Below are 21,540 nucleotides of genomic sequence, written 5' to 3'. Positions count from 1 at the left end.
TTAGAAGCTAATTCTTAGATTACGGAGGCTGTCTTGGTGAGAGAAACAATAGCACTACATGAATGACGTCATCTTTATTGTGGAATTTCCATTAATATACAATAGAAAGAAGGACAAAAGGAGAAAGCAAAATAATAACAATAATAATAGGGTCTAATAAATAAGTAAGAATAATACTTAAAAAACGTAGATGACTGATTTATCGTGCTGTTATTTGAAAGTTCCATATATTAATTGTCGCAACTTCTTTTTTATTATCGGTTTTTCGGTATTATCACTAGTTATATTGCAGTATTGAAGTATTAAATTATTAAGCCGCTGCCGGGGTAGAAGAGCTGTATCCGAGGCATGGGGAGAGGGGGTCCTTCGTAGACAACTCTACAAACCGCATTGTTCAATTCATTTCGATCAAATTTAAAATACAGATGTTTGTGACATAGCATAAAGTAGCCTGCATAGCTTAGTGGATGTGGCTGATGTAAAACAATGTATATATGTATATATGGGTATGTATATGTATGTATATAAATATATATGGTAAGGATATATTATTAAATGTGCCATTAGCAAAGATTTGTTACAATGACGCAATGTATATTAAAGGTATAAAATTAATGCCTGCATATTCGAATGCAGATGTAAATATGTAACCCACCAGTATAGCTGTGGGAATAGAAATGAATGATGTAAAGAGTAAAAATAACATGCAAATACAAAAAAAAAAAAAAAAAGAAAAAAGAAAGAAATATAGAACTAATGTAATTGGTTAGTAACATATATGAAAATATATATATCTAAAATATTATGTGTAAAAAAAGGAGAAAAAAATATACTTGCAAACTGATATTGTCAACATATCAGAATAATATGTAAACAACAACAACCATGCTATGTAAATATTGTATAGATTGTAAATATTTGTATATAGTTCCGAATGTACATAGCATGTTGATTATACAAATAAAAGCTTAGTGGATGTGGAGTGTGCCGTCCATGGTGCAAGATCGCCCGAAGAAAGAGTGCTGTAAGCTCTGTTCTAGTCGTCGATTAGAGGAACTTTTACTAAGCTTTTTTTTTTTTTTTGACCGATTCCGAAGTTTGTCGATTTCTGGCACGGGCAAGCAGATGATTTTTTCTACTAGAAACTCAAGAAAATCGATCGTAGAACCTATACTCTTTTCAGACAATAAACATAGTGTTATGATTAGGAACCAGAAGATGGCGCGGTTCTCAGTCGCCTCTCTTTTCCGGAAGCCATGTAAAATTAGTGATAGTCTTGGGCTAGCTATCTCTGATTGGCAACCAGTGGAGAGTGAACTTCCCTCCTCAGTCTCCAAAAGCTAGATTGGACGGGAATAAAAGGCGTTAGCTGATTTTTTCATAAAGTACCCAGCCCAATCGAACAAAATTGAGGTTCTCTTGCTCTGCAGATAAGTCTATAAGTTGGATCTTTCAACTATTTTTTAATGAAATTAGGAATATATTTGTTTTTTATATTGCCAAGGATACTTTGACAAATTCTGTACAATTAGATGAAATTAGAGGGTAGTACTATAGAGGTGGGAGAATAAAATGGAGAAGAAAGTACCTAGCGTTAAAATCGCTCAACTAATTTCCATGTTTGCCTACTTACATAACCTAAAAAACTAAATTATATCTGCAAAATAAAAAAGCACATTCATATTAAAACGCGAGCAAAGTACTGAGGAAGCACGTATTGGTTCCATTTTAGAATCTGCTATTTCGTCTGCCATTATTGTTTTAATTGCTGAGAATGTAAACTTGCCCTGTGAAATTCGAGCAGTATTCATAGTAGCAAGCGGTAACAGCTACACCAATAATATCACTAATTATTTCAAATAATATCAGTAAAGTAGCTGCTTTTTTTTGTTTGTTTGGCTTATTTTTATAAGCCAAACAAAACAAAAGTCATTACAGGGGATAAATAAGGAATATAAGAAATAAATATAAACATATATATATATATATATATATTTGAAAAAAATATAGATTTAATGACTATAAAACCGAGATAACATATAAAGATTTTAATGATAAATACTACTAGTTTCGGCATATAGCAGCCTTCTTCAGGTATTTATAAAGGAATACTAATAAACATTGAATTATCTAAACAAACTGGAAAGATTAAAAATCTCTATGTACAGAAAACCTACGCATACCAATAGATATTTTCATAATCTTTCTCATCATTTTCCACCACAAAAACTTGGAACTATATCTACCTTAGGACAGAGCACGTTCTCTCTTAAATGATCAAGATGAACTACAAAAAGAAATGAATCACCTCACTCTTATTTTTAAACAAAATGGATACTCTGAAAAAACAATTAAGAAATTTCTTCTGGATCCTCCTAGGCAGTGCACAACAGAGACTATTAATTTTAAAGATAGCATCTCCATTCCATACATAAGCACAGTCTCCAAAAAAATAGCTAAAGTCATTAAAAAATATAATATCAGGACCTTCTTCACCACACTTCCTAAAATCCGTTCTCTAATCAGCCATCCAAAACCTACTCATCACAACCTTAAGTACCCTGGAGTATATAAATTGTGGTGCGATTGCAATATCCCATACTTTGGTCAAACAAACAAATCTATTGAACAACGGATAGAAGAGCATAAGAGAGACATCTCTTATAAAAGATCTCATGCAACTGCGTTATCCAATCATGTTCTTTTTTCAAATAATCCTAATGATGACCAACAAAGCCACTCCGTTTGCTGGAATAGATCAGAAAATATCTTTCGCTGTGATGATGAGTTTGAGAGGAAAATTGTAGAATCAAGGGAAATCCTGCTGAACCCGGTCCACTTAAACAACAATTTAAGTTATAACATCCCAGATAGCCATGTTGCAGTTATTCAATATTGGCGTTCACGTGAACCTGCACGCACAATTGCAATAAACAATGGCACGCCAGTTGGAACAACTTGAAAAAATACAACGTTTTTATGTATCGATTATGTGAGGCAATTTGTACCTGTAATTTCCAGTTTGTTTAGATAATTCAATGTTTATTAGTATTCCTTTATAAATACCTGAAGAAGGCTGCTATATGCCGAAACTAGTTAAACTCATTAAATCTATATTTTTTTCAAATGTACAACAACCGAGTAAAAGCTGATCACCATATATATATACAGGGTGTTCGGGATAAATTTGACATATTTATAATTAATTATAGTTTTCCCTAAGTTACATGTATTAACACACACTTCTCTTCATTTAAAAGTTTGGACCCTTCTTCATTCATATACAAGATGTCAGAAAGGATGGATAGCTGGAACCCACCTGAATCATGGAAGAGAATAACTTGTATCATGATGATTCGTGCCCGCCATCAAAATAAGGATATTACGACTGCTGCCCAATGCTCCCTGAATACAGTAAAAACAATCAGGCATGAACTAGAGACTTGCAATGGTGACTACGAGGATGTAGCAAGAAGAAAGATCCCTAGCAGACGATCTGATTGCGTTCGTACAGCAGAATTCCTCGCAAATCTGCAGGAACAGGTGTTGAAGAACCCTGGCATTGGAATTCGGGCTTTGTTCGTGGAGTTGCTAACTGTAGTCAAGCCCTGGATAACAAGGGTAGCCAATGGTAGGCCGTATGTATGGCAGCAGGATTCGGCCCCTTGCCACACCTCTGGGAAAAGTCAAAAATGTTTGTCTGAAAATTTCTACGACTTCACCAGTCCAAATGTTTGGCTTCCAAACTCCCCAGACCTTAACCCCATGGATTATTTCGTATGGGGCGCAGTTGAAAAAGACACCAATCGCACTTCCAGTAATACAAAAGCCCAGTTAATGGATAAAATTAAAACAGTTTTTGCGGCCCTTCCCAGGGAGACTGTAGCATCAGCTTGTTCGAGGTTCCGAAGCAGAATTAGTTAAACTAGTTAAACTCATTAAATCTATATTTTTTTCAAATGTACAACAACCGAGTAAAAGCTGATCACCATATATATATATATATATATATATATATATATATATATATATATATATATACATATCTACAATTTTCCTCTCAAACTCATCATCACAGCGAAAGATATTTTCTGATCTATTCCAGCAAACGGAGTGGCTTTGTTGGTCATCATTAGGATTATTTGAAAAAAGAACATGATATATATATATATATATATGCAGTGGTAACTTGCAAAAAAAAAAAAATTACTAAACCAGTATTCAGGATACAAACACAACAAAGCACCTGGCCGCTTTCTTACCTATTAGTTCAAACATCTTCCGGATTAGATTGATATTAAGGTTAGTTTTAAACCGTAGAAGATCAGAAAAATATCCTCCAAGAATCATTCCCAAACTCTGTGATGCGAATATGATGGCATTGGCAATCCCATTCTATGACACGAAAAAAAAAAAAAAATGCATTTCTATATTAAAAGCAAGGAAACTATTTTAATTATCTATTTTACATTAATTATAATGATATTTTCAATAAAAACATGGAAATTTATCACCTTTATTTGCGTAATGCAATTTCAAAAATCGGTAAGCAAAAAATATTTATCCCCTGTAATGCTATTAGTCATTACAGGGGATAAATAAGGAATATAAGAAATAAATATAAACACATGCAATTTACAGACAAAAAATACTGTTAGTGGTGGTCATGAGCGGTAGATGGCGCTGATGGTAGTTGAAGAATCAAGTAGTAGATGAGACGATGAGATGTGTGTAGCGCAGTGGAAGTGCACTCAGTGCCCTCCCACGATGAATCCTTGAACTCCTTGGATGTGTCATATAATAATAATAATAATAATAATAATAATAATAATAATAATAATAATAATAATAATAATAATAATAATAATAATAATAATAATAATAATAATAATAATACATATTTCGCTTAAAGTCATTCAAGGAAAGAAACACATACTATAAGTAAATTGCATTAAAATGCATTGTGCCTACTCAGAGAGATTATATCACTTTCTAACTTTAGCTAAGCAGCTTAGTGGAGAAAAATTGGATGTTGCTTGCCCTTGAAGGAACTTTATATTTCTTTTTTGAATATATAATAATTTATACAAGTTCTGTATTCTAAAGTCATAGATCATCCCCTACAACAGTTGTCATACCTTTTTCGAAACTCATTCATGCCAGACGCACTCAGCACTTCAGTAGACAAAGTTATCTACTCACTCATTGTTTTGTTTTCCAGAAAAAATCTAGCTCTCATCCCTTTCTTAACTCACTCAACCTTAACGTATACGGATGCTCCTTGTCTTCTCCCCGCCTTCCATAAAACAAAAATTTCACTTGTTGATAACCTTTTCAGAAGTTCATAGACCTCTATCATATTACTTGGCTTTCTCCTGTTTAACAGTGTCTGCAGTCTCAATCTATTCTCGTAATCTACATTCCATAAATCCAATATCATCTTTGTACCTCTTCTTTGCACCCTTTTCACAGCTTCTTTAACACTTTCTGATATCTATCTGTCAACCATTCACTCATCCAAGTCAATAGTTTATATTCCAATCCCATATTCTCCAGTTTATGCAACAGCCTTTCGTTTCGTATCCTATCAAATGCCTTAGCAAAAACTAATAGTATCATAGTGTATCCATTTCCTTCTTCCAATACAGTCATAACATTGTTATAAAATATGAACAAATTTCCCAGGCATGAGTTCCCTTTAGTAAACCCATGCTATTCCTTGCAAAGTACATCTTGTTTGTCCACCCATTTCAGTATACGAGTGCTTATCAACTTCACCACTACTCCAGATATACTGGCAGCTTGTTAGTTGGACACATCAGTTTTTGCACCATCCTTGTACAACGAAATTATCATACTTTCTTTTACGAGCCGAGCATCTGACCCAATTGCTGAATTGACATCCAGGTTATGCAACAGCTCTTGAACCTCATTATTGTGCACTCGTATTTATTTATTCAGCGCAGTGGTAGCATTTTGCCAGGTATTACATACACCTGGTTGATAAATCTTAGCAAGGTGAGCACTCATTATATGAACAATTTCATCTGCTTCTACCACAAGCGTACGGTCTGCATTCACTAAAGTTATTCTTCCGTATTCATTTTTCTTTTATTGCAGCATAGCGATAAAATTCTTTTGGGTTGCCTTTAGCGTGCACTAAACATTTCACACTAAAAGTGAGTATTCTTATGTATCTAATGTTGTTTGATGCTGATGAATTGAAAGACTATAAACTGCTTTTATCTCCAGTCGTGTTCAATTGAGCTGAACTGCCGGACAATTTTTTGCTTAGTCATCAATCAAGAGATGATTTCTTCTCCATTTCTGTGCAATGGTGTGTGCAGTTTGTAGGCGCTTTCGGAAGAGACAGCACCAATCGTCGTCAAAATCGTGTTTCTCCATCCAGAAATATTTAAAACAGTATGAAAAAATGTTCTAGCGCAATTTTAATTCCAGTGTTAAAATTAGACAGTAATAACTGTTACTTTACATGAGGATCAAAATATATGTTTCGCTGCACTAGAGGTGCATGTAGTGGTGTTATCCTTGATGGACGTACTTTTAATTGCTCCTTTGGGTCTTGTGCATCTTGTTTATTAAGTATAACCAGCATTAATTATCTGGCTTGCGGGTTCGAATTCTGGCTGGGACATGGAAGTTTGTGATTATCTTTAGACGGGAGATGAATTTTGTCGTCTGTGAAATCACTGCCCAGCTTAATGGAGACCTGAAGTGGCTTGAAAAAAATTTCCATGTTTGGGCTCTAGAGCAAAATAATGTTTTAAAAAAATTAAATTAAAAAACAATTATATCAATCTGCCAAAAATGAAAATCCGATTTGCTGATAGTTATACATCTAAATACCAAATAATAACCAACAGTAGAAATAATTAATTGAATGTATTTCTAAATTCTGCAGGAAGATGACTTAATCTTAGGAGATATGAATATTGGTGAAGTACTGTTAATGCCGTAGTTTGTAGACATCTACAATTTTTCCTGCCGAAAGCGGTTTAATCGTGTCATATGAGAATATAAACGCACTTCATATTAAATTTATTTTATCACCCCAAAATAATACAAAATATTAAAAATTAAAATTTCAATTATTAAAAATTAAAACATTTCGTGATTTAAAATCTGAGTCTTCCTTGATAGTTCATCGTACTTCAATTACCTGGGTCATATTGAGATAGAGAGCTTTCTCAAGAAATGAAGGCAGTTCAGCAATAAGAGTGAAATATCCCCAAAACCCGGCAAATCTTGTTATAGCTGCCGCCCACACTGGCACTGAAGTCAAGATCTTCTTCCATGGAGTTGGAGGAACCTAAAAGTGGTTAAAATTAAAAATGTATTTTAATTTAATATTAAATTAAAATACATTTTTATTATTTCTATAATTATACAATTATGCGTTATTTGATCTCAAAGTAACTGAAGCATAAATTATATGAGAATTAATTTTGATGCCAAGATCTCAGTTTGAAATAATTATGACACAATATCAACCTAGTACTGATTACTTTTTTTTAAGTTTCTTTGTTTAATGGAAGTAGATCAGCTCCTTTCTTGATATTCTAGGATGCCTACAGCAGTGCTGTACGCCAAAACAGAAATCATTCACAGCCAAGACTACCTACAAGGTAGCCCATAAGTCATGGAACATTCCGTAGAAAGGGCTCATCTTTGTGAAGCCGAAAATAGAAGGCATTTACGTGATGTGGTGTTTCATAATTAAAAAAAAAAAAAAAAAAAAAAAAATCTGGTGATGTTAAAAAACTTATTCAGTAGCTTCACAAAGAGGGGCCTTTCTATGCATGTTCCATAACTTACGGGCCACCCTCTCTCTATATATATATCCGCCTCGGAATGACGAAATTAACCCAGTGAATAGCAAAGAACATTAACATGTGCTTTGCTATTCACTGTTTTGCATATAAAAAAAAGATATTATAATAATATATTACCTCTTTAGGTGGTTCTCTGGTTATTTTCAAGTAGATTAACTCCTTTCTTGATATTCTAGGATGCCTACTAGGAGTGCTGTACACCAATAGAACCCAAAACAGAAACCATCCACAGCCAAGACTACCTATATGGTATTATAAATTATATGTGTCTGAATGCTTGGAAGTAATTTATATATGTGAGCATCAGGTGTGCATACAGAAAGTCATAAACACAAACCATTGATATACAATAAATCTAGTAGTAAGTTTGGAACTCACCGAAAACGTAAAATACTGAAGGCCAACCACCGTGAAATCCAAATTCGCACAGGATTGCTGACGCTGGCATTCCAATAATTGTACCCAAATTAGCACCGATTGATGCTATGGCTATTAGCAAACTGCGTTCTTTTAGGGGCGTCCATCTAGAGAACATAGCGTACATAGCTGGATAAGTAACCCCCTGTAAAGAAAGCACTCGAATTTGAAAAATGAATTGATTTCATTCTTGGGAAATGCTGCGTGAACGATTTCAAGGTTTTTGTATGAAAATAAATAAACGGCTGGTTACTTCTGTATTCATCAATCGTTTCTTCCTTTTGTCTTTGTCTCTCTCTCGCATTCACACACACACACACACACACACACACACACACACACACACACACACACACACACACACACACACACACACACACACACACACACACACACACACACACACACACACACACACACACACACACACACACACACACACACACTTTTGGAACACAGGTTTTCCCAATACAATTTGAGGTGGATTAATCCATTTACAACTGTTGTCAAATGAAAATTACTGAAAACAGCTAAATCTTAAAAAAAAAAAAAAAAGCTAGAAAAGAGCTAAAAAGGAGTTAAAAATAACAATTTGAAGCTAAAATTTTAGAAGTAATAGCTGATACTTTTCAGTTACTTATTTTATTCAAGATGAAGTGATACTTGCTGAAGTGGCTAAAGATATCTTCCAAGTGGTCTTCTGCGCTTAATTCACCCACGCTTTCCCTTAGATTTTCAGCTTTATTATATGTGGCCATCATTCCAATATTACTCGGTGTAGATGCTGGTAAATAATAGTCTGTACAGCAACTGTTGTTACGGCTGAGGCCATACTTGACTGAACAAGTGCAATGTACTGGTGACCTGACCAGATTTTTTATTTCTTTTTTTTTCATTTTTCAGAGGATTAGTTTGTAAAAATACAATTAGACATCAATGGAAGTAACTGGTTGTTCGAATTCATTACATATTAGCAAACAAATAAAAAATATCCTTTGGCACGTATGGAGCTCTAAAATAATAATAATAATAATAAAAAGTTCAAAAATATATAAATTTCATGTACGTTGAATTTGAATACAGAACATTTAGAAGTAGTAGGATTCATTCGCTCAGTTAAGAACTTCAATGTTTCCATGACAACAGGTTGTTAAGCACAACCTGTTGTCATGGAAACATTGAAGTTCTCAGGATATCAAATAAATTTATATGAAGCGATATGAAGTTTTCTTTTACTCAATTCACAATACACATTTTTATAAATTTCAAGAAAAATACCAAATTCAAAATTATCTGAAAATACTAATTGTTTTCCGCTTCGCTTGAAATTACACATAATTTAAATAAATAAAATGCAAAAAACTAACCTCACCTAGACCTTTCAACACCCGAACCGCAATCAGTGCCGAGACATGCAACCAAGCTGCGAGAGGAATTAGCAGAGTTAAAGCCGATGTACTTGCAACGCCAATTCCAAATAACCACTTTCCTCCATACCGCTGTGCAAGCCATCCTCCAGGAAGCTGAGTGATAACGTAGCCATAATAGAAAGCTCCAAGTATGATACTTTGAGTATAAGGATCCCACGTAAAATCGCCATCCTAGAAAATAAATAAACAATAAAATAAAAAAACAACAGTAATAATAATAAATAAATAAATAGAAACGTAAACACGCACTCGATTTATCAATTTAAAATTGAGTTTAAAATAATTTATTTATAATTTATTAGTAGACGAAAGAGATTATATATATGTACATCCTGCATTCTTAAAATATCTCTTTTTAAAGAGATTTTAACCTCCCTCATACGTTTTATTCTTCTTTCGTTATCAGTATGAGTAATGCACACACTGAATGGTCTTTGTCGTAGAAAGTAATCAACTCGCTGCAAATTTTCGCAGCGAGTATATTCTCCTCAAAACGCAGTTATTTTACTTATCGTCTGCTTAATTATGACTTTAAATATCGTCCATTCCAAATCAAAATTGAGAGAACTCGACAAATTTTATTCAATGCAATAAATATTATAATAAATATTTATTAAATTCTATCCGGCAAGAGCGAAGTTATTGTTTCGAAACGTTATGGCAAATTTCGTCATTAAAAAATTGTCCGATTTATAAAAGTGAATTTTCGTCAAAGTTTGGTACAGATTCGAAAACAAGCAAGATTATTTATTTTTATTTCAGTATACGTTTAATTGCCTAATGATATTCCAGCTTTACTTACCTTTTCAAAATTGTATTCTTTAGAAGAATTAAATTTTAATTCCTGGCATTTCGGATTATGATGATGATCTTTGTGATTTTCGACAGCTGAATTGTTAACCATCGCAATCATCGCAACGCTCAAGTTCACTCGTAAGCAATAGACGAAAAGAAGTCCGCAAAAGAGAAGAAACGTAAGAAGAAATCGAGCAGGGATGCAATCTGTTTTTAATGCAAACAAATAACTTGATTAAAATAATCTCTAAAAAAAAAGATTCAAATAATCTAGAATTTTTCCTTAAGAAATTCCATCAGAAGAAACAATCTACACAGCTTGGAAAGAAGTCAACGGACACCCCCCCCCCACCCCCATTGGCAAGGTGCATCGTGCCATGTAACGAGTCACGCTTTTGTAGCCAGTATAAATTGCAGGAATATGAGGTATCAACATCTCTGCCAAAGAAAAAGACGGATACTGGATAATCACCAACTATCTGATCAAGGAGCTAAACTTGATATTTTCTTCGAAAATCTGGCTTGAGTGCGTTGATATCTATTTAGAAAAGACCTGTCTTGGAGAATCAGTCATGGAAAAATACCAGTTCAATGGAAACACATAAAAGCAAACAAACTCATTTGTTGTTTGTGGTTCTATAGAAACGATCAGGCATTCCGTTTATGACTGTCCACTAGCGTAACAGATAAATGTAGACAAGGCTTTACAAATTCCAACCTTCACGATCGATGAGGTGTTATTCCTTTTTTCCCTCTTTCGACGAACAAGGAAACCAAACTTTACATGTTCCTCATTAAAGAATTAAAGTATCATGTTTGGAAGACGAGGCAAAGGGACATATCTGAGCACCTACGGAAGCATATAACTTCCGTAGAGGATCATTATATAGTGCTATTATTGGAAAGTTTTCTCACGCTCTTTTCAACTTCCTCATCTTGGAAAAAGTTCGTTTAAGCATACCAGGATTTGTAGAACAGTGGTGTGATCAGGCCATCATTTGCAAAATAGATCAACGTAAGCTCACAGTTTGTTCTTCCGTTTATTTGAGTATCAGCAGTGTTATTGTTCTTTTCAATTCGCTTTCCTCTATTCCTAATGAAGTGGAAATTCTAAGCAAACCTAGGGTGCAAAGGCAAACTCGAAGCGGGAAGTCCCGAAATGGAAGAACTCTCCAAGGCGCCGAATTTTCTACACTCTTTTTCTCTTTGTATTTCAGCACATACACGAAACAAAGAACACAGACCATACTATTCTCTGAGACAGATAATACAAATTTATAAATAACTAATGATTTAAAATCAGTTTCTGAGATCTAGAATAATAGATCAGTGATGTATTTGTACATGTTGTCTCAAGGAACTGACGGAGTTTGAAAGAGGCGTTGTGATAGGATGCTATATTGCAAACTTATCTGTTCGGCAGATTGTTGACAAATTGGGCCATCCCAGGTCAACCATCAATGATACTATACTGAGATGGGAGCGCAGGGAGTCAACTGCAAATACCCCGCAGTGGACAACTGAACGGCCCAATGAACGTCTCTTACCAGAGTGCGTAACCACAACTATGAAATTCGGAGGTGGCGGTGTGATGGTATGTTTTTCCTGGTTTTGTTTGTGACCTGTTTGTGGTGCCACGAAAATTGAACTCTGAGAGGTATCTGAACATTCTGGATAATGCAATGTTTCCTACTTTGTGACGTTTCTACGGAACTGCCCATTATCTCAGCAATACAGTGTACTGTGTCATGAGGCTGCTGCTGTAACTGCATGGTTTGTGGACATGAACATCACCACACTTGACTAATCCACAGAGCCCTGTTCTAAACCCTATTGAACATCTGTGGGATGAACTGGAGTACCGAGTGAGGTCAAGGGACGTCTACTCTACAACAGTTTTGGATCTTATTACATTCCTACAGAAAGAATGGTCCACAATTCCCATTGATCGCTATCGTACGCTGGTGAAAAGTATGTCCCGATGGATTCAGGGCCGGCTGGAGGTTTTGTGGAACCTCGGTAAAAAGTTATAAGTGGGGACCCAAAATATTTGCCAAAAAAAAGAATTTTTTATCGAAAAATCATATAATTTTATTAAACTTATTTTACTCAAGAAAATCCACCTTGGAACCCACACCATTTTCAGACATTAAAAATATTCTGTTAGGGTTAGGGACCACGAGATGGCGGCACTTGCTAGCCACCTTCTATCTAGGACCACCTTCTATAGGACCTCTAAAATATTTTGCCATATCAATACATCTCTGAAACATCAAAAATTCTATTATCAAATTTTCTTAGAAATTTGAAAGTGCGGGGACCCTCTGAATAAGGGGACCTCGGTATGAGGCATGTAAAACCGACTTCTGAGTCGGCCCTGGTTAGATTGCAGCAATGATCGCAGCAAAAGGAGTCCTACATCTTATTAAGGTGGACTCCATGGATGCTGGCTTCTTTCCAAGGAGTGTAGTTTAAATACATCGGTATTAGAAATAATTTATACGTACACTATTTAGATGCTTTAAAAGCAAAAAAAAAAAAAAAATGGAGTTTCCATTTCTACGGAACAATATAGTAAATATAGTATACAGCAGAAATATTTTATTTTCGTTCTCTATTAACCAATTTATTGTATGTTACTAATTCATATTCTTATATTGTAACGAATTAAAAAAAAATTCGTCGAGAAATATTTTCGACATTAAAAAAAGTAGTTTGAAATGTTTAGTTAATTATTTAAGAATATGTTCTGTAATTCTTATGTAAGAAACCTTATTATCAGAAGAACATTTCGGACAAAATTAAAATTGTGTTATTATTTTAATATATAATTTTAATGCATAGTATATTAATAGTTGAGATGGTTTTATAATATAAAATTATGATTCTGATGAATTTTCAGAATTTTAGAAAACATTTTAAACTATTTATAATCTTGAATGTAAAAGTATGATATTCGAGAAAAATCAAATTAATTCCATTGGTTAATCGTGCAAAATGGTATCACATCCCCAAGAAACTTTGGGGATGTGATACCATATTGAGAACCTCCATAGATCAGTAGGTCTCGACAAATCTGTTTCAGGGCCGTTTCTACATTTTGCGAGGCCCTGTGCGAAATGGAAAAGCGGGGCCCCTGAAAGTTCTAACTTTTATGGAAATTTTAAATGGAAGAATATCTTGTTAATTAATTAATTAAATCAAATATGAAAAATATTTATGCACATAAATAAACAATATGCTCTTTAGCATCAAATTAAGTAAAGGAAAAAAATTAGTTAAAAAATAAATGTGTTTGTATGTACATGATATATTATTTTATTATGTAAGTACACATTATCATATAAATACGCCAGAACAATGATTTATTTAATAATATAAAAATATGAAAAAAATATCCATTTTTACTATAAAGAATGAAATATGTGTATAACAACTAATAAGATTTTAAAGAAATCTTAATGTATTAAATTTTATTTCACCTAATGCGCTTATCAATAAAATCAATTATAACGCTATCAAAATTCAAATTTTTTACAATTTCATGCTCTATAGATATTATTGCCAGGGACGACAAACGTTCTTGAGACATAGAAGATCGCAAATAGGTTTTTATTAATTTTAATTTGAAAAATGACCTTTCTGCTTATGCGACCGTAACTGCACTGGTCAATAATATTTTAAATGTCGTAGTAATATTTGGATAAATATCCGACAAATTATTTACAATTATGAATTTTAAAATATTAATGGGTGCATCTTCTGGAACAATATTTCTAAAAATAATTAATTCATTGTAAAATTCAGATTCATCAATATCTATATTCAATTTTTGATACAGCTGTTTGCAGCAAAATTTTAATTCATTTTTTGTCATTTTTCTTATTGATTTCATATCATAAAGAAATCCAAATGATTTTTTGGTGAATTTTATACAATTCAAATCTTTTTTTTGACAGATTGTAGAGCAGTATCTCAAATTACAAAAAAGAAATTTATCCTAAAATTATCTTTTTATCACCTATGTGTGATTCATCAGGCGTTTCATAATAAAAAAATACTTTTCTTCGACGTACTCGACTTTCTTTAAATTAAATTTTTATTTCTAATAGATTGGACAGTTCTTTAGCAATCCCAAAACAGCTATCAAATCCTGATATTCTGCTCTTCAAAGTACTGCACTAACTCTTTAATAAGCTTAGTTGCTACGTCTATGGGAATTTTTGCATTTTGTAATACTTTACTTACTAAATTAACTCTTGACAAAAGCTCATACGAAATAATTACAAGGCTTAGTATAAACTCAAATGAATCTATTTGTTCATATATTCAAACCACTTCTTCTTTGATAGTATTATCTGATGCAGTTTTAAAAAATTCTGGAATTTGAAAACGTACAACTCTAACTGATTCTATTCTACATTCCCAACTTGTATCACATAACGGTTTTGGAGTTAATTGTTTAACAACTTTCTTTAATATGTCCCAACATCAAGTTGAGGCAGCAAATAATGTATATATTTTTTGTATAACATTAAAAAAAATTATTGCTATAATTGATGATTTTGCGACATCCCCTAAAATCAAATTTAAATTTTGACAGGTGCAAGGAGTATAAAATGCCTTTTTGTTTTCATTTAAAATGTAAGCACAGACTCCTTATATACTCTTTTCATATTCGCTCCATTATCATACCCTTGCCCTCTACAATCTGACAATTTAAGATTTAATTTATTCAAAAGTGATTTTATATTTTCATATATACCTTTACCAGTAATTGTTAAAAAGTGTTCACGAATTTCAATATCTGCTTCAAATATATGTAAAAATCTAAAAATTACTGAAATTTGCTCCTGATGACTAACATCAGGAGTACAATCGAGAATTATTGAATAGTAATTTGCCTGTTGTATCATATTTACAATATTTTGTTGAATTTTGGTTCCCATGTCAACAATTAATTCATTTTGCACAATGGGTGATAGATACGAATTTTGTTTCTTACATATAATTTTTTTTTCCCGAACATCGCATTAAATTATCTTTTAAAAGTCCATGAATACATGCATTTCATGTGCACTGGATTTCGTTCGTGCTACTTTAATCTTTCACTTACATGTCGCCAGTCAGAAAAGCCATTATTAGAAAAAAAAATTATCATCAGAAGAAAATAATTTGCAACAAAAACAAAAAATAGAGTTGGAAGAGTTTGAATATACAAGCCATCTTCTGTTTTGCTTCTCTCCGTTTCCAATTGTCTTAACATAGTGAGTTGTGGAAAAACAACTCTTGTTTTCATCTTTTGGAAAATCATTTTCAGTCAGAGGAGAAGGTGGAACACGTTGTACAATTTGCGTTAGTGTTGCATTGTCCAAAATTTTAGGCCATGTTGCTGGATCATCAATAGTAAATAGTTCACCTTCCTCTGGTGTCTCAGTTTTAGGATCTTCAATACTCATTGTTTGACCAAACGCGTCATGCTCTCCGCTTCCTATGAGTATTTCAGAACTCTCATTATTAATTAATGTTGAAGCCGAAGAACTGTTTGTAGTTATTTCAAAACTCCCGTTATCAACTGATATATCTGAACAAATATATGAGTTCAACTTCATAAATTTAAACAGTGAATTTCTTTGACGTTCCTCAGCAGCTTCTTTTTCTTGTTTTCGCTTTCATTTTTCATGCCCGCTTGGGTATTTTCTTCCATAATAATCTCTCTCACGACTAGTCATAGTCTAGAATTAAATACGATAGATTTAATTGTAAAATAAGTTAATAAATTAAAACAAAATTACCTGATAAATAAAATATATCTAAAATAGATAATATTAGAAAATAAATAAATCTAATGTAGATTGAAAACTGCTATTGAAGAAAAATTCTGATGTCGGATAACCAAAAACCAGTTTACAAAATGTATTTTTAAAGATGTTTTTGCAAGTAATGTCACATAAAAAATTGCCATGAGAGTACGTGTATATACTTACTTGTTCATAAAATCATAAACTAAAATAAAAAAAACTCCTTAAAATTATTAAAAACACCTGTTTTACAATGCACTTTTCCCTATTTTTTCCACTTTTCCACTTTTCCCTATATGTTGTACGATATTGTTATATATCTTAGAGAAGTTTCAATAAGATCGTACCGCTCTAGCGCTACGATCTTATTTCGCTTACTATAACAACAATAGTTGGTTGTAAAATTATATACATATATTTTTCTATATAATATTTTTATATAATAATTATAATATTAATTTATATAATAATTTTAAAAAATTGATTTTCTTTTTTTCAATTTTTTGCGGGGCCCTGTGCCACCTCACAGTTCGCACCCATGAATACGGCCTTCATCTGTTTGTTGAAAAGGTTTGTGTCGGAATCCCGTCTGCACGTGAAGAACCTTTATCAGGACTTTGAGCTTGAAGGTAAGCTAGACAGTCTCATGCGAAAGGTTTGTGTTATTCATTAGGAAATATAAATAAAAGAAAAACCACGAAAATCAGTCATACAGTATACCTGATGTTCATCTTATTGTGATGAAGAAAGAAAAAAAAACATTAGGTCTGCAAATCTGTCATAATCTATTTGAAGAACGTGAATTTAACTGAATAAGACTGACCTTGAACTTTCGATTAAATTGCATGCCACGTGGCCTAACTACGGAAGTATCGTAATCTATTCGCTCTCAAATTAATTTTCAGTTTGATGTAACAACGATAACTCTACTAAAAACATAATTCTACTTTGGGCTATTATCGATACATCCAATTTATAATTAAATCGTATTTAGTTAGAAGCTAATATAATCCCTTAACAGCAATGATGGGAAATATAACGATAATATGCATTTATTATTAGTATTGTTATTATTATTTTTTGTACTTGTTTCTTAAAGGTAATCGTCTGTTTGTTTCTTAAAACTATACAGACAATTGGTTACAATAACCAAAATACAGACGATAAATGTAAACATTCCGCTAAACCAAGCATAACATAAATAAAATACAACTTATAATTCTGAAATAAACTTAAAGCAAAATATACTGCGAACTGTTCTAATACTTACCACAAAGAAATCCGCCATTTCTTTTATGTAAAAGAACTGTCAGACTTTCACTCTCCAACATAATGAGTGCTACTGTAAAAAGCTTTTGCTAACTACGATGCCAGGAAAGGAAAAGGATAGACTATTTATTTTTCATTGGGGTAAACGACTACTCTTTTTATCGTTGGATATCATCGGCAGTGCCTGATCTTTGATTACTATTATCGTCTTGGTGATTTCTCAATCAAGCCATTGTAAGACAGACGATATGGAGAAAAATCTTTTTTCATATCAATTTGTTATTTTCATTTTATCTTCTAGTATTCATTATGTAAAGTGAGCTGACTTTACACTAGGGTGCCCATAATTAAAATAAATAAAATAAAATAAACCTGGACATCAAATTCGAGATTTCCTGAAAAAAAAAATAATAAAATAAAATATTCTCAACAACGTAAAATTCACAATTTTGAATGAAAAATTCTTAATGCTAAATTGAACAAAATTATATATTTAAGACATCTTTTTCACCTGTTACGATCTTTTAATGTAAAGTAAGCTGTGTTTAGGAGCTTCCATAGCTCAGTTAGTATCGACAAGCCCTTTTGCTGGAAAGACCAGCATTCGAACCGCGTCTGCGACGTGAGGATTCTTTATCAGGTCTTTTTAATGAGATAGTGAGTTAGCTGGTCACACGAAGATGGAGGTTTTTCCCCTTCCGGATACTCGAGATTTTCGTCCCAAAAAATAGGCAATTCAACTCTATGTGAACACATATATATGTGTTCACATAGAGTTGAATTAATTTACGTTGAATAAATTAGCTGCATTAATTTACGGTAATAATCTCTAATCAGGGACTTCACCCTCCATAAGAGTCGAATGGGTCGGAATAGAATTGAAGAAGACTTGTGTGTTTGTAGCTGTTAATTAAGTAGTAATAAGTAAACTTGATAAATAGTAAATAAAACTGAAAATTAAGTTGTATTTTTCTTAATAGTAAGAAAATTAAATTTAAAGCAAAACACATCGGAGTACCTCAAAATTTATCAGTTTGAAATCCCAGGAGTTTATGTTTCTTAGAATTTTGTAGTTGTGGCTGATGCAGCTGACCTCATATACTTTTCAGAAGCATCTATGTTTTTGTTTGTTTTCATATTATTTTTCCTTTACTCACAAACTCACAACACCTTTGAAATAGGTTTTTATAATTATCACTGATTTTACCGTGTCAATGTGCAACCGATTTTCTCCTTCCTACATAATAACTTCCAAGTATCCATAGTTCAGTTGGTTTCGAAGAAGCTCCTTTGTTGGAAAGACCTAGGAAGGTGAAGAAAATAAAAATATATCGAGTGACAACAGTGCAGTATTTATTGCAAAACCTATCTCATCAACGTTGGGCATATTTTTTGCACTATTCCCATCCCCTTCCCCGTTTTTTTTTTTTTTTAATAACGCAAGCAGATAATTCGTATTTTGTTAATTAAATCAATGTAACAAAAGAATGGCAAAGCTGTTTAGCCTTTTGCTGCAAGTCTAAGTTGTCACTGAATTACACTATTCTTTACATTCCCCAAAAGTAAAAAATTAACCCAGTAAAATACATCCATCTAAAAATTAATCTATTAATTTAAATGATAACCGACACTTAAGGATCTCAAAAAATTTCAATACCTTTTATAAGAATTCACGCAAGAATTGTTCAGCAAGCATGACGACGATTTCCACTATCTTCCGTGGCTGCCACGAAGTCCGGATCTGAACGCTATTGAGAACGTATGGGACATGTTAGAAATATAGATCCCGGGAGAAAGGCCTCCTCCGTCAAATTTGAGCTAATTAAAGGACTATCTGGTGAATGTAGTTTGTCGGAGACTATCTGGTGAATGTAGTTTGTCGGAGATATAAAATCAGCTAACGCCTATGTTGTTTCCGTATAGGGATTAGGCGGGGCCGTTTACCCTACTAACTTTTGGAGACTGAGTGGGCAGTTCAATCTCCATTGGCAGCCAATCAGAGAGATAGCTGGCCCAAGGCTATCACTGATTCATTGGTACGCAGTGAAGAAGGCGGCAAGCTAGTGCCGCCATCTGAAGTTAAATGTCTAATACTGACATTTAACTTCAGCATATGCACGTGCCTCCTGTTCCATCTCTAGCAAACTAAAATCAGTGTTCTATATTCACAATTTCTTCTAAAAGCTACATAACTGCAGAATTCCTTACATTTCGTTTTTCTGCACATATAATATCCTTCATGTGTCAGCTTCTCCTTTCACAGTTCCCATGGCCTTTGTAGCTTTCTTATCTCCACCCTGTGTATTCTCCTAACTCAAGAAATACAACTTAACCTTGCCATTAGTAAATAATCTTGGATAGATCCCCAGGCACTAGTGATTTCTCAGCTAATCATATCCATGGTTAGGTAACCAACCTGTTTCCTTAGTTTGTCACAGTCTCTGTACTATAATTTCACACATCGCTTTTGTCAGTGAAGCTTGCACCTCTTTAGTTACTTCCGATTTCAAAACAGCGTTGATCACTTTCATTAACTGGTGGCATCATGGTGATTGCATCTATTATCATAACACAAGATGTCATTACTAAATCCATCCACGTGTTGCCTCTATCATGTAACTTTGGAAAGTGAGGGGGGGGGGAATTCAAACTCTGCCGGATAGTCAATCAGAGATAACTGGACAAAGGCTATCACTAATTACACATGGCATCCGATGAAGAAAGGTGGATCACAAGTGACGTCATCTCGTGTTCCCTAATCCTAACACGATGAACTAAAATCGACCAACCTTTGCCAGCAAAGGTTGGTCGATTGGTAGAGCCTCTGATACTAATGGCTCGTAAAAAGTTAAGCAAGTTTGAGCGCGGTAGTAGTTGGAAGGGATTTAATCCTTCGATACTGTTGGCAAACTCGCCCTCGATGAGTCTATGGACTCCCTGGAGGTGTCACGTCATAATAATAATAATAATAAAAAGCCAAAAGGCTTCACTTCGTGGATGCAAAATTTATAAAAATCAAGTGGATATTAAATCCAGCATTATTTCAAAGCCGGATACAGAAAAAATAAAAGTAATAAAAATAAAGAAAGTAGCTAATGCCTTTTTATTCACATAGCGCAAGTAGGTGAGGCCGTTTTAGCCCTATCTAACTTTTGGAGATTGAGTGGGCAGTTCAATCTCCACTGGTACCCAATGAGAGATAGCTGGCCCAAGGCTAACACTAATTAAGCAGCACGCAGTGATTAGGCAGCTCAGAAAGTATCGCCATCTGGTGGTCCCTAACCCTAACACAATATATTTAATGTCTGAAATAGTGTCGGTTCTAAGGTCGATTTTCTTGAGATTATGGAAAGAAAAACCCGCGTTTCAGGGGAGAAAACTTCTTGCCCGTGCCAGAGATCGACTAACTCGGGAACCGGTCGAAAAAAGGCTTAGAAAAATTTCCTCTAGTGGCCGACTAGATTAGAAACACCAAGTTTTCCTTCATGCGGTTAAGTGCTGTGGTGTGCAAATGCCATATTCACTTTCACTGAGCTACACAGGCTCTAAAAAGTAATTAATGTCAGCAGCACCCAGGGTTCCCAGGTGGGCACATTCCCAAGTACTAACTGGGCTCAGGTTTGCTTAATTTCAGTAACCAGGCGAGAACTAGTGCTTTCAAACCGATCTGGCTGCTGACCAAGAGAGCTTATGAGAATACACTCTAGTTACCCTAGCCGTATCTTATAGAATACACTCCTATAAGGTACGGCTAGGGTAACTCATAAAAATCAGCGAGTGTATTCCCGTAAGCTCTGTGGTCAAATTTCATATAAAATTTTTATAGTTTCTGTATTGGGCTTTGAAATAATACTGGTTTTAATATCCAATTGATTTTTATAAATTTTGCATCGCCGAAGTGAAGCCTTTTGGCTCTTTATTTTAGTAAGTACTTTTACGCACCGACCGAGAGTTCGCTTACGAAAAATACACTTT

General features: G+C 33.7%; 1 protein-coding gene and 1 pseudogene across 1 annotated transcript in view; both read right to left on the bottom strand.

Moving 5' to 3' along the window:
• The window catches only part of LOC150106912 (uncharacterized), a 98,429-nt gene extending 80,733 nt beyond the window's left edge, over positions 1-17,696 (bottom strand). Inside the window, exons 1-7 of the mRNA XM_090393504.1 lie at positions 17,567-17,696; positions 10,503-10,702; positions 9,638-9,871; positions 8,232-8,415; positions 7,971-8,095; positions 7,181-7,330; positions 4,263-4,395 (exon numbers count right to left, since the gene is read on the bottom strand). Of these exons, the coding sequence (XP_090249630.1) occupies positions 4,263-4,395; positions 7,181-7,330; positions 7,971-8,095; positions 8,232-8,415; positions 9,638-9,871; positions 10,503-10,702; positions 17,567-17,627 (1,087 nt within the window). The 5' untranslated portion in view covers positions 17,628-17,696. The remainder of the gene's footprint in view (positions 1-4,262; positions 4,396-7,180; positions 7,331-7,970; positions 8,096-8,231; positions 8,416-9,637; positions 9,872-10,502; positions 10,703-17,566) is intronic.
• Positions 17,697-21,125: 3,429 nt separating this feature from the next.
• Positions 21,126-21,244, bottom strand: LOC150106911 (5S ribosomal RNA; annotated as a pseudogene).
• Positions 21,245-21,540: the final 296 nt, after the last annotated feature.

Source organism: Typopeltis vanoorti, chromosome 5 (genome assembly GCF_054136105.1).
Source record: "Typopeltis vanoorti isolate ZY-2024b chromosome 5, IOZ_Tvanoo_1.0, whole genome shotgun sequence".
Lineage (NCBI taxonomy): Eukaryota > Metazoa > Arthropoda > Arachnida > Uropygi > Thelyphonidae > Typopeltis > Typopeltis vanoorti.
This window is presented reverse-complemented; position numbering and strand designations above follow the sequence as displayed.